This window comes from Balaenoptera borealis (assembly GCF_965194805.1).
Source record: "Balaenoptera borealis genome assembly, chromosome: 1".
Classification (NCBI taxonomy): Eukaryota; Metazoa; Chordata; class Mammalia; order Artiodactyla; family Balaenopteridae; genus Balaenoptera; species Balaenoptera borealis.
In genome coordinates this window covers 63,162,695-63,176,719 of record NC_138860.1, presented here as the reverse complement: position 1 = coordinate 63,176,719, position 14,025 = coordinate 63,162,695, and the positions used below count along the sequence as shown (strand labels likewise).

Genomic DNA, 14,025 nt, shown 5'->3' with positions numbered 1-14,025 from the left:
TTTTAGGTACTCAGTGGTCTCAGATGCAGAAACAGAAAGCATTTTCATGGAGCCCATTCACCTCTCCTCAGCTGTTGCAGCTAAACAGATCATCAATGAAGGTGATGCCATCAGACGCAGGGTGGGAGGAGGGAGAGTCCAAGGGTCATCTGGAGACTCTCGGAAGGGGGCCATTGGAAGGTGTCAATGTGCTTCTCACGTGCTTCCCATCACATTAAGAGGAGCGGATCCAAAGAAGGCAGTTCCTCCAACCCCTCCTCATCAACATTCATGGGACAGAGGTGGAAATTATTATGCCTCAGTGTGAACAGTTCTCTAGGCAACAGACAGGGAGGCAGCTCCAATCTGCCCCTAGGGCCCCTCATTCAGTTTTTCAGTTAACCTCAGGGGCCCTGCGATGGCTTATGCTAGAGATGCAGACCTGAGAGCCTGAGAAATGGCTAGGAGCATCCAGAGAGTTCTGTTCAAAGGGATGTCTAGATTTAAATCTGCATTTCCACTAGTGCTTAAAGATGGTTTTTAAACTGAAATATGAATGGGGAGGAGGTAAGGAAAGGTGGGGTGGCAAGAGATGTTAATATTTACACAAAAAAATTTAGAGCAGAAAACGTACTATATTTCATTCAAGGATACTCATTCCAATAGGATGGATTTTTTTTCCTAATCAATTTGGGGCAAATAATCTTTCACAGTTTTGTTCCTCTCTCATCCCTTTTCCCTTGGTGTCTCTCTCACTCCTGATGGGTGGGGTGAGATAAGGCAGTCCTGTTAATTACACAGGGCCCACCTGGCCTTTGGGCTTAATCTGGCATCCACAGCTGGTGGCCATGATCACTACCCTAGTGATGAGAACCAAACATGCTACTCCTTCTCCATGTAACCCCAGGTCTTGCTTAGTCCCTAGGCCCTTTGTGTCCCCACCAGGGTCCCTGAGGACATCTGGATCTCCTGAGCAATGAGATATTTTAAAATACCTCATGAGCAGTGAGATATTTTACCTGATGTTGCTTGTTGATCTGGGAACCCTAGGAGGCCCCATCTTCTCAAGTAACTACTTTTTTCTGTTTTCTTTTATCACCCTACCTGGGGTCACTGTTACCTTGCTCCAAGTCAGGCCAAGGTGTCTTGATCCCAGTCTAGTTCTTTCTAAATTGCTCCCAGCACCACCCTAACTCTGGAAGTTCTTTTTCCCTCCTGTGTGGTTGGGAATTTCCCTAACCTTCCATCTTGCATCACCCTCGCATTGTGCTTCACTCTCTGGACATCTCTCCAGGCTTTGGCTCTTGATAAGTAAAAGTCCAGGTTTAGGGGTTGTGAGAAAACCGTGTCCTCTCTTTGAAAGCTTCGCTTTCAGGTCTATGGGATGTTAGGGACTTTCAGCATTTATACTGTGACCTGAAGCTGAGCAATGCCTTTTTTTTATCCTAAGCCTTTCTAGGCATTAAGCCTAAGTTTCATTAGTCTGAGTGGCTGAAGGATGGTGGGGGAAGAAAAAAAAGAATAAATTACAGAAAAAAGGAAAATGTACCAAATGATACTTCAAAACATTGCCCTACTCAGTAGTGATTAGAGGGGTAAAAATGGATGTCGAAGAACCCTCCAATTTCAGGAAAGTCTGCATATGCCACACATCTGACAGAGTGCAAAGGAGAAATGTCTGGGCTTTACTCTCTTCTGATGAAGCCTCAGCGAGTAGAAATAAATGGGAGGAATTGATGCGGCTGAAGTGTGGAGCAGAGAGCTAGGGAAAGTAGGAGCTCCCAGTGGGGATAAGGGGCTGAGACATTTGTTTTTAAATTGGAAGGGGAAGAAATCAAAACAATAACCTGCTATATAAATAGCCGAGGAAGACATTGCTGTATATTTTAATGAGGCACTGGGGAGTTTTGTGGGGTTTTTTTCCATGTAGTAGAGGAAAGATATCTAAGTAGGGGAGGGAAAGAGAGGGGCTTTTACATTTGCCGTGTAAGACCCCAGGAGAGCCAAGAGTGGTGGAGAAAATAGGAACGCTTCATCTATTTTTAAGCAAAATAGAGCACTGGGATTGCAGAGGTTTTCTTCTTCCTGCTTTTGAAACGGATATCAAAGAACATTTAGAGCTGAGACCTGTGCAGGGATGTGGGTGCACATCAGGTGGTTTAGACGAGGGTGGAGAGGAGAGGGAAGCTTTAGGGAAATGACGTCGTCAGCCCTGGGCAGAACCCAGGACTCCTGGATCCGCAGACTTGAGCAGCCCGGCACCTGCCCGTTCTGTGAAGGGCGGGGCCACGTCTATTGCCAAATGTGGCTGCGCTCTTCACCCACGTGGGAAAGAGGTGGTGCCAGCAAGAGGTTATGGCCAACACAGAGGACACTCCTTTCCTGCTTACCTTCTTTTTTCCTCTCTCTACTCAGTATTTTTGGGCTACAAAGTGAAAGGAAAGGTTTTGCTCTCTTGTATACCTTCTTAGAGAAAGGAAAGATCTTACCTTCCTCCAAATTTGATAATTTGGGAGCAAATACATTAGGAGGAGAAGTTTCACTCGAGAGGCAGGTGAATAGAATGTGAATTCATTCGAAACTTGAGCTTCTCTGGGCTGTTGTCAGAAAGGCCCCGAGTGCTGTTTTGTGACTGGCGTCAGAGCTCATAGGAAACTTTTGCCACCTGTCAGAGAGCCGGGAGGCTGAGGATCACAGGCGCCCACACTCTAGTGGGGGAAACAGACAATACACGAAATAAGTAAATTAAAGGTGTATTACAAGGTGACCTAGCATAAGTGACTGCTGAAAGTTTCACTTTTCCCAGAGTTATTTGCCTTCCATGTGTAAAGGAGTCAAACTAATAGAATGAATTATGTTACTAAAGAATGCCATGTATTCATCTGGTAAATGCTTCTAAGCGTCTAATTTGTGTGGGTCACTGTGGGATTTACAAGTATAAATTGGACATACACCAGCTACTCAAGGACCTCGGTCTAAGAAATTATCAGCCAGCTTTAGAGAAATACGGGAGGAGATGAGGGAAACCGATGTCCCTTCTCCCACCGCAGTACACCTACGCTGCTGACCCTGACAAGTGTCCAGGCCAGTGCAGGCTCCTCCTGGGTCCCCATTAAGTCCTTCCTGGCAGATCAGATCCTGCTGGATCTGAAGGAATTCAGCCCATACGCAGAGTCCTGGCAGCAAATGGGCCAAGAGTGGGTTCTCCCAAGGAGCAGGGAAGGCCCTGGTGTTCCTCCTCTTTGATGAGAATGCTTCCCGTCCCCCTAGAACTCAAGCCGCAGGGGGTCAAGGCCGAGGCAGAGTGTCCAGGCATGCTGGAGTCTGCCGAGCAGCTGCTGGTGGAGGACCTGTACAACCGCGTCAGGGAAAAGACGGATGACACCAGCCTGTACAACACGCCCTGCGTCCTGGACCTACAGCGGGCCTTGGCCCAGGACCGCCAAGAGGCTCCCTGGAATGAGGTGGATGAGGTCTGGCCCAACGTCTTTATAGCAGAGAAGTGAGTCTGACGTCTGGGGGGGATCATGATCCTTTGTCCTACCACTCGGGGTAGTGCCTGAGGTGAAACTCCTCCAACTTTGACCAAAGTCTCAGTAGCTCCCTCCAGCAAATTGATGCTGCCTGACTACTTTCCCAGCCCTGAACTTGGAGAATGGCCCCACCTACCCACCTGCACACAGAGATGCCCGGGCAAAAAATGCTGGCATGATTGTTTATCCTCCAACCTTCTGCCAGGGCCCTCTATCATAGCCTGGCCCCTCCAGGTGCCTTTTCTGGGCCTCCCTTCCTGCCCAGAGCCTTGCCAATACACACCTCACTATCACCATCATCCCATGACATCCATAACAACCATATAATGGGACATTTGGAGCCATTGACTATATTGATTTTATATATATTTACCAACTTATGAAAATGCTCACAATATATTAAGAGGATAAATAGGTTATAAAACAAATATATATAATATGATGCTAATTGAGTAATATATATAGTATGTGTGTATGTCTGTGTTTGTATGTGCTTTTACTTAGACAACAAATTGGAAACAAATGTGATAAAAAGTTTATAGTACTTCTCTCTAGGAGGTGGTTCTGTAAGTGATTTTCATTTTCTTCTTTAGGTTTCTTTTCAACTGTACAGATTTCCTACAGTAAACACATGTTATTTTTATAATAAGAAAAAAATGTTATTTTTCAAAAGTTTATCAGTGGTTTCCAGAACAAAACCCAAAACAACTCACTCACATCCTGGTGCTTTTGTTGTGGTCTTGCCAGTGCATAATTGGTAACAATAGGCTGGTTTGTGAAATTCATTTTGCTGATCTATTGGCTACTTAATGAGATCTTTTCCCAATGTAATTACCCATATATCTAGATGCAAGGGAGGGAATCTGGGGTCCCCAGGGCAGGCAGCAGGGAAAATAGCTTTGGACATTGGGTCTTGTACTCCACTGTGGTGTAATTGGTTGCCCGGGACCTGATTCCCAGAGCTGGGCACCAAGTCCTGAGTGATCCCTAATTAGCTCTGTAGACCCAGAAACATTCACATTGTGATCAACAGGGACCCTGGGCATCTCCAGATATCACCAGCTAAAAGCTTCTGCTCCTTCTTGGGCAACCCTGTCCTCAGGGCCTCTTTAAACTAAGGTCTATTTATTCCGCTGCAGTAAAAAAGCTCTGAACTAGAAACCCCGAACCCCAGTTCTTATGAGTCTTTTTCTTTGAACAAGTCATAAAAGCTATCTGATTCATTTTTACAGTCTTCAAATGGGAAGGGGATATATGTATACATATAGCTGATTCACTTCATTGTACAGCAGAAACTAACACAACATTGTAAAGCAACTATACCCCAATTTTAAAAAAATGGGGGGGAATAATAATAATAATACCTAAAAAACAAAAAGAATAGTTGTCCTGTCTACCTCTTAAGTTTATTATTAGGATAAAATAAACTAATGCATACGAAAGCACTTTGAAAAGTATAGCATGCCATATCAATGTGAAGCACACATTTTATTATTATTTTTGCCTGCCACTTCTGTGTCTTGATAACTGTGCATCCCAAAGGCATGGAATTTTAGCCTAGAGGTCTCTGGGCCAATCAAAGCTTTCCTTACACATCGATCTTGTTCTCTTCTTTCTCCTGCCCTCCCTTGCCCAGCTCCCCGTCCCTTCTCTCTTTCGCCAGAGCTAAGTCACCAGTCCCTTTTTATAACAATATTTCCCGTGAGCCCCAGACACATGGGTGAGCAGACAAGGAGGTATTCACCCAGCTGTGGCCCTCCTGACCTGGCTGAAGCAGGCTCCCAATCTCAGTGGTAAGGCACCTTTCTAGTTCTGACTCTGGCAAAAAATGCCCCTGCCTCTTTCCCTACAGGAGCGTGGCTGTGAACAAGGGGAGGCTGAAGAGGCTGGGAATTACCCACATCCTGAATGCTGCTCATGGCACCGGCGTCTACACTGGGCCTGAATTCTACACTGGCCTGGAGATCCAGTACCTGGGTGTGGAGGTCGATGACTTCCCTGACGTGAACATCTCCCAGCATTTCCGGAAGGCAGCCGAGTTCCTGGATGAAGCCCTGCTGACCTATAGAGGTGAGGGGGGTCTGTCTGCTCCAGGCTGCTGGAATTCCACAGGGCGAGGAAGGACAAAAGGAATGTTATGAAAACCTCCAGGTTATCTGCTGTCTGGAGGTCATCTGTCTTAAGACGGTCGTTATCTCATTCTAGAACAAGGGGAAAGGAATGGACCATCATTCATCCCATAAGTAATTATTGAGGGCCCAACATGTGCCAGGTGCTATTCTAGGCACTGTGGTGAAAGATACAGATAAAGCTTCTAGCCTTTGATACTTACATTCTAGTGAAGGCAGAAAAAATTAGAAAGAAAAGAGAAAGAGAAAGAAAAATGTCAGATACTGATCAGTGTGAGGCAGAGATGAGAACTGGGATGATGTGTTGGACTGGCTGGCTAGCTCCCTCAAGAGTGGTTGAGAAGGCCTCTCGGAGGAGGGGGCGTTTAAGCTGAGCGATAAGAAGGAACTAGCCAGGGAAAAATTGGAAGAAGAACGTTCCTGGCCAAGGGACGTGCCAGTGCAAAATTCCTAAGGTGGAATAAGCTTGGTGTATTCAGGAATCACAAGGCGAGTGTGGGTTAGCCTGGTAGATGAGGGTGGCAGGGGCCCATTGTGCAGGAAGTTGAGGACCAAGGTAAGGGAGTTGAAAGGCACCTTGATCTGATCTGCATCATGGAAAACTCACTCCCTGGGCTCTGAAGGCAAGACCGGGTGGGAGGGGAGGGGAGAGTGGGAGCGAGGAGAGCAGGGCTGAGGCTGTCACGGTAGTCTAAGTGGGATGATAGGAGACTATCTATAGAGTTGATGGGACATCCATCTCAACGAGGATCTCAATGAGGAGAGGCTGAAGCCCATGCAGTGAGAGCGGGTGGGAGTTCAGCATCTGGGGCCCAAAGACCCATGCTTCAGTCCAGGATTTGCTATGTTCTCTCTATACAAGGAACCGCCGTTTCCTCATCTATAGAACAAATAGATCTAATTTTCCTAAAATTGCTGTGAGGATTAAAATTGTAAAAATGCATACAAGGGCTTACTTCGCACAGAACTGGGTAAATAACAAATGTTTAAAAAGTTATAGCCATTATTATAATGAATATTATTAACTATTCCTGGGAAGGACATTTCCTGTCATCACCAATGGCCAGGAAGGGTAATTTTTAATGGATACATATATATATAGAGAGAGAGAGAGAGAGATACAGAGACAGAGAGAGTTACAGAGAGACAAAGAGGGGAAATATTTTTATATATGTATACATTTTTATTAAATTATAATTTATAAATGTATAAATGTTATATATATATAATAAGTATATATCTATATAAAATGATTTTCTCCCCTTTTCAATGCTTAAAAAAACCTACTTTTAAGAACGTATTTCTTCTGACAAAAGTGGACTTGGGCGTGTCTGTGGGAGAGGGGATTTCTTCCGCTGCTTTGCCGGGTGCTGACGGCCACTTCTCGGCCGAACGAGGGAAGCCATAGACGCGGCAACCGGCCGGCGGGGCTCGCGCAGCATCCCGGGCGAGTGAGGCTGCTCGCAGAGCCGAAACGCATCCCCAGAAGCGGGAGAAGCTGCCCGGAGGGTGGCGGCGTGGCAGGGAGGCGGCGGGCTGGGCGTCCCAGAGCTGCGAGGCCGAAGCAGGCAAGTGTCCTGCCGCGGGGAGAGGGAGACGGCGGCGCTCCCTCCAGGGCAGGTTCTCCCCGCGACCCAGAGCGGTGCCGCAGGGCCTGCGGGCGAGCGCAACAGCTCTGCCAGGTCCACCGGGTGGTCCCCAACACCTGCCCGGCCGGAGCGTGCTGCAGACCATCTCCTCTCCCCTGGCTGCTATCAAGTGCCTTCAGGCTCACCCTCCCTAGTCTCCGCACCCCTGCGAGGCAGGGAAAGGACGGTATCCTTACAGAGGTTGTTGCCTTCGTGGGCACTTCCTACCCCGGGGCAGACAGTTGTCACCATCCCTGGAATTAACCTCCTGAGCCTTAGTTTCTGTGGTTTTCTCCGTTCTAGGATACTTCCGAGTCAGTTCTTAACAAGGAGGAAGGCAAAACATACCCCTGGCTCTGGGCATTTTACATAATAATCGCAATGACCCCTTGAGAAGGTATTAACATTTTGCAAATTGGGAAATCCCACTCATGGAAGGCTAAGTGATGGCCACCATGAAATAATTAAGATTCCTTTGGTTGCCAGTAAGTAGAAAGCATCTCAAACTACTTAACAAGCAACAAAGGCATTAATTACAGCAATACAAGGAGAAATCCAAAGACAGGAAGGTGGCCCCAGGATGGTCTGGAACAAGGACTGGACAACCTCAGGACTGTTGGTTCCATCATCTCTTTCTACCTCAGAGAGCATGGCCCACCACAGGCCTGACAATAACGGCTAACTTCCTGCCTCAGTCCATTTCCACGTTCCCTGGAGAGAAAATTTGTTTGTCAGACTCTGGTCCTTTGTCTACCCTAAATTCTGTCCACAGTGGCAAGGGGGGTGGCTTCTGGGCAAGTACTTCTCATTGTCCTGGGGTGCAGACAGGGGGAAAGTTCTGAGGAAAAGGAGAATTATGAATTGGGAGGATACAAAACAAATGCCTGCCATATAAAGGCATACTGAGAGTGTGAGAGAACTGGAACCCAGCCTTACTCAAGTCCAGGGCTCTCTCCACTAGCTGTACTCTTCAAATCTTTAAGCACATCTAGACAGACCATGACCCCCATGTCCCCCTGCCATCAGCCCTGCTGCTAATCAAAATGGCAACTGCAAATTAGAAAAAGACCACCTTCCTCAAGCCATTTTACTGCTGGAGAGTTTTCATCATAACCAAACAAATCAACTTTGACTTCAAAGTTAAAGGCGTCCCCTCGAGTTGTGTCAAGCATAAGCTATACATTAGTGTGGCCTTGTGCCTAACAGAGAAAATAAAAAAATCCTTTCGTTGCTCTGGGTGAATTGGGTGGGGCCCCAAGTCTGACCCATCCAGCTCTCCCCTGTCCCTCAGGCTGCCCGTGACACTCTTCAGAGGAATCCCAGGTGTAAGGAACATAGCACGGAAAAGCATGGCACCCCAACCTGGCCTCCACCAGACTGAGTCTAACTGTATTTGATGCCCTTATGAGGAAGCCTAGCTGCTTGTGTCCTGAAGTGTGCTGAAGTGAGCTGGCCTAGTAACCACCTCCAGAAGAAGTGAATGAGACCTTGGTACTAACTGTAGTAAATTGTGACCTGGTCGGCCAGTTAAAAGGGTGTCCTTGCTGAGGGACAGCTGAGCCCTGAGCTGGAGGAGGGAGGGGATAAGACACTGAATCTGTAGATGCTCTTTTAGTGGCTTTGATTCTGCTTGCTTACCGCCCCCTAGTGGCTGCTGGCCCTTGGCAATAAGGCCTTTCAGCATTATTGGACCTCAGGGCCCTCAAGTCTTGCCTTGGTCTCTGGTCTTCTATGGTCTTAACTGGTACTAAGATATAATAATAGAAGTCACCCCCATCCCATATTGTAAGATAGGACTCTTAACTGATTTAACAAATATCCCCGAAGACTGTTGGCAAATAGATTGATGACAGCCTGGAGGGAGATCTCTAGCGGTCCCAGTGTGCATTTTAAACAGTCATAGAATGAAGGCATGTTTGTCATGTTTATGAAGGATGCAAAGCAGAGGGGGAGGCTGGGGAATAACTGATCTATTGAATGGTAGAGTTGAGACTTGCAAAAGCTTCTGTTAGCCTATAAGAACAGGCTATATCTACCAAAAACATCAATAGGAATTTGTAGAGTTATCTTTATGTTTTAAGAATGCTGCAAGATAAGAGAGACATGGCTTGATAGCAGTTTTTTTTTAGAAGGCTTTATAGGTTTCAATTGATAAAAAAGATAATTTGAGTTCATTGTGTGATATATCCACCCACATTGCAAGCTCAGATGGCATCAGTGAAGGCCCAGTGCCCAGAAAAAGAGTGGTGAGGGGCCCACTCTACTCTGTATGGGTCAGTCCAAACCTGAAATATCTTGCTCCATACTGACACAACTTCCTTAGGAATAAAACTGATAAATTCAAGTTTGACCTGAAGAGAGTGGCAAGTATAGTAATGGAACATGAAAAAATGTTTGACTAATGATTGAAAGACCCAGAATAGCCAGGAAAAGAAAAAAGAAAAAGAAAAAGAAAAAAAAACTCTAGTGAAGAATATGATAGTGATTTTCTTAAAGATTTTTGTATTAAAGACCTGATTCATACAGATATATTTATTATTTACCCTTGTATGTCAGAGCAGGAACACTGGGTGCCTGTTACAGAAAGTTATCCTTTGCCCTAACATGTGAAAGAATTTTCAAAAAATTAGAATGACATAAATATGGAATGAGAGGGGTGTGTGTGTCTGTCTGTCTATATCTGTCTAAAATACTGAGCTCTCTGTCACTGGAAGCATCTGGCAGAGTCTGGATGATGGATTATCCAGCATCAAGGATGTGGTAAAAGGAATTCTCATGGGACTTGTGGTCCTTTCCAACACTGAGATTCTACTTCTCTGTGATTCATTCATCTTAGCCTCATTCCTTTTCTTCTCTATTCTTTTATTTTTCCTCCTTCTGATGCTCAGTCCGGTGGAGAGAAAGTGCACTCCAGTGTTTCAAAACTGGGGACAGTGGTTAGTTCCTTTTTTCCCCACCCACTCCTCACTCCCTGCTGTGTTCAGAAAATGCGGAACATGTTTCCTCAAGCACAGGGCAGTGTCACTGCTCTGTGTGACATCTGTAATATGGGGACAATGATGCTTGTGCCTCATGGGACTTGAGCACGGATGAATATGAGAAGCAAAGGAAACATATTAAATCCAGCACATCAAAACAGCTCTTAAAAAAAAATACAAGTGCCATTATATCACTATCTCTTGTGTTTTCTTCTCAGGGAAAGTCCTGGTCAGCAGTGAAATGGGCATCAGCCGCTCGGCAGTGCTGGTGGTCGCCTACCTGATGATCTTCCACAACATGGCCATCCTGGAGGCCTTGATGACCTTGCGCAAGAAGCGGGCCATCTACCCCAACGACGGCTTCCTGAAGCAGCTCCGGGAGCTCAACGAGAAGCTGATGGAGGAGAGAGAAGAGGACTTCGGCAGGGAGGGGGGAGAAGAGGAGGCGGAGGAGGGCGAGGACGCAGGGAGCACGGTTGGGGCCAGAGTGCATGCCCTCACCGTGGAAGAGGAGGATGATGCCACCAGTCACCTGAGTAGCTCCTCCCTGGGGAAGGCCAGCCGAGCCTCCAAGCCCCTCACCCTCATCGATGAAGAAGAGGAGGAGAAACTCTATGAGGCGTGGAAGAAGGGGCAGGGTCTCCCCACAGGCAAGGTCCCCCAGGGCGGGGACGACAGGGGCCCAGCCTCCTCCGGCCAGGGTGAGGAGGAGCCCGAGGATGAGGATGTGGAGCGAATCATCCGGGAGTGGCAGAGCCGAAATGAGAGGTACCAGGCAGAGGGGCACCGGAAGTGGGATAGGGAGGAGGAAGAGGAGGAGGAGGGTGACGACGGCTCCTTTGTGAGGAGGAGACGGAGGCACACGATGAGTGAGAGCAGCACCTCCGAGAGTGTGAGCAGCCAGGACATCCGGGTCCTGAAGCAGCAGCTGGAGATGAGCAGCCAGAACCGAGGTGGGAGACGCTGCTCTGACTCGGTGTCCACGGAGAGCACCTGGGACATGTGGAACCAGAGGCTACTGGAGATTGAGAAGGAGGCTTCGCGGAAGTACCACTCCAGGAGCAAGAGAGAGGAAGTAGATGGCAGCTCGGAGGTGGGGAACGGGGTGCGGGAGGATGACGAGGAGAGTGTGTACTCTGAGGCCAGCTCCTTCTATAACTTCTGCAACAGGAACAAGGACAAACTCACTGCCCTGGAAAGGTGGAAGATCAAGAGAATCCAATTTGGATTTCACAAGAAAGACTCGGAGGCAGGAGACAGCAGCAGTGAGCAACGTGCAGAGGAGGCCAAGGGGGAGAAGAAGAACCTCTCTGACGTCAACCTATCTGCCTACCAGGCCTGGAAGCTGAAGCACCAGAAGGTGGGCAGTGAGAACAAGGAGGAGGTGGTGGAGCTCAGCAAGGGAGAAGACTCGGCCTTGGCCAAGAAGAGGCAACGGAGGCTGGAGCTGCTGGAGAGGAGCAGGCAGACGCTGGAGGAGAGCCAGTCCATGGGAAGCTGGGAGGCAGATAGCTCGGCTGCCAGCGGGAGCATCCCCCTGTCTGCATTCTGGTCCGCAGCCCCCTCAGTCAGTGCTGGTGGGGACACAGTGTCGGTGCTCAGTGCCCAAAGCCACAGCTCCCATCCCTCTCAGGCCCTAAGCAATGTAGGGGGATGCTTGGCCTCCGCCCCCACCACACCTCTACCTAACCTGCCAGTGGGGCCCGGAGACACCATTTCCATTGCCAGCATTCAGAACTGGATTGTCAACGTAGTCAGCGAAACTCTCACCCAGAAGCAAAATGAAGGGCTGCTGTTGTCCCGCTCACCCTCTGTTGCAAGCATGAAGGTGGCACCAGCAGCCAGCTGCCTGGGGGATGACCAAGTCTCCATGCTTAGTGGCCAGAGCGACTCCTCCCTGGGTGGCTGCCTACTCCCTCAAAGCCAGGCAAGACCCAGCTCTGACACACTGTCCATGCTGTCCACACACGTCACACGGGGCTCAAGAGCTGAAGGTACTGGGAGCAAAGTCAGGGGGACCAGCAAGCCTATCTGTAGCCTCTTTGCTGACAGTGTTGACCTAAAGGAGCTTGGCCGGAAGGAGAAGGAGATGCGAACAGAGCTGAGGGAGAAGATGTCTGAGTACAAAATGGAGAAGCTGGCCTCCGACAACAAACGCAGCTCCCTCTTCAAGAAGAAGAAGGTCAGGGAAGATGAGGATGATGACGTGGGTGATAGGGATGAGGACGCTGACAGTGCCATAGGGAGCTTCCGGTATTCTTCCCGCAGTAATTCCCAGAAACCCGAAACAGACACCTCCTCCTCCCTGGCTGTCTCTGATAGTTATGGAAGTGGCAGCAGAGCTGGCAAAGAGATGGATAGCAGTATTAATAAGTGGCTCAGTGGCCTCAGGACAGAGGAAAAGTCTCCTCCCCAAAGTGATTGGTCTGGAAGCTCCAGGGGGAAGTACACCAGATCTTCCCTGCTCTGGGAGACGGAGTCTAAGTCCTCCAGTTACAAGTTCTCCAAATCCCGGTCAGAGGAGCAGGACACTTCCTCCTACCATGAGGCCAATGGCAACTCCGTAAGAAGCACTTCACGGTTCTCTGCTTCCTCCACCAGGGAGGGCAGAGAGATGCACACGTTCTCCAGGTCCATGTTCAGTGAGACCTCAAGCTCCCGAGAGGGAAGCCCGGAGCCCTACTTTTTCCGCCGGACCCCTGAGCCCTCTGAAGGGGAAGAGTCCCCAGAACCACAGCGTCCGAATTGGGCCAGACCCAGGGACTCGGAAGATGTGGAAGAGTCATCCAAGTCAGATTTTTCTGAATTTGGAGCCAAGAGGAAATTCACCCAGAGCTTCATGAGGTCTGAAGAGGAGGGAGAGAAGGAGAGGATGGAAAAGAGAGAGGAAGGGAGGTTTGCTTCAGGGCGGAGGTCCCAGTATCGGAGAAGCACTGACAGGGAGGAGGAGGAAGAAATGGACGATGAAGCCATCATTGCTGCCTGGAGACGCCGGCAAGAAGAAACCAGGACTAAGCTGCAGAGAAGGAGGGAGGATTAAGCTGGGCAAAGTGGATCTGGGAGAGACTGAGAACACAGGGAGAGGCCATACGGCTTAGCACAGGGCTCAGGGCATACATTGCCACAGCCCTTGTGCCCAAGGGACAAGGTTGTGGAGAGGATCATATGGAGGGGCAGAAGTGAAATGAGAGGTACCAGGCAGAAGGGCACTGGATGTGGTGTAGGGAAGAAGCAGAGAAGGAGGAGAAGAGCCATAAATGTAAGGTCCAAATGAGGGACAAGCTGACACCATTTCTGTTGCCCAATGTCCTCTAAGCTTTGGTGCTTCACTTATGTATTTGATTTTGTTCATCACAGACTAGAAAGATGAGCTTGCAAAGGCACTATAGTTTGTTGGAGACTCCAGCTGACATCCAGGAAGGCTGTGAATACACGACATGGTTCTATATGTAGAGGTTTTATTATGAGGCCCAGGAAATCTATCCTGTGGCAAGTCTCACCTCTCCCAGCAATGCTGAGTTCTGGTTGTTTCTTTTGAATGTTTTGGATCTCCATTAAATTGATATGTTGTCAAATATTTCTTCTTCATTCTGGTCACTTTTAGCTCTTTGGATATTAGCAGAAACCCACTTTAAGAGACAGATGTGTTACCATGAGCCAGCCTCACCTTGTGCTACAAAAGCTGTGTCTCCAGAAAATACCGTTATCACCTTATTATAAAAAATAATAAACCAAGTATTTAGTTTAGGATACAGTGCAGTGGGAAGACACTAGGGGG

The 14,025-nt window shown here is 48.3% G+C and overlaps 1 protein-coding gene across 1 annotated transcript in view; it reads left to right on the top strand.

The window, feature by feature from the left end:
* STYXL2 (serine/threonine/tyrosine interacting like 2) overlaps positions 1 to 13,824 on the top strand; it is a 32,239-nt gene extending 18,415 nt beyond the window's left edge. The window contains exons 3-6 of the mRNA XM_082360613.1: positions 7 to 101; positions 3,250 to 3,481; positions 5,365 to 5,582; positions 10,466 to 13,824. Of these exons, the coding sequence (XP_082216739.1) occupies positions 7 to 101; positions 3,250 to 3,481; positions 5,365 to 5,582; positions 10,466 to 13,287 (3,367 nt within the window). The 3' untranslated portion in view covers positions 13,288 to 13,824. The remainder of the gene's footprint in view (positions 1 to 6; positions 102 to 3,249; positions 3,482 to 5,364; positions 5,583 to 10,465) is intronic.
* The last annotated feature ends 201 nt before the right edge of the window (positions 13,825 to 14,025 follow it).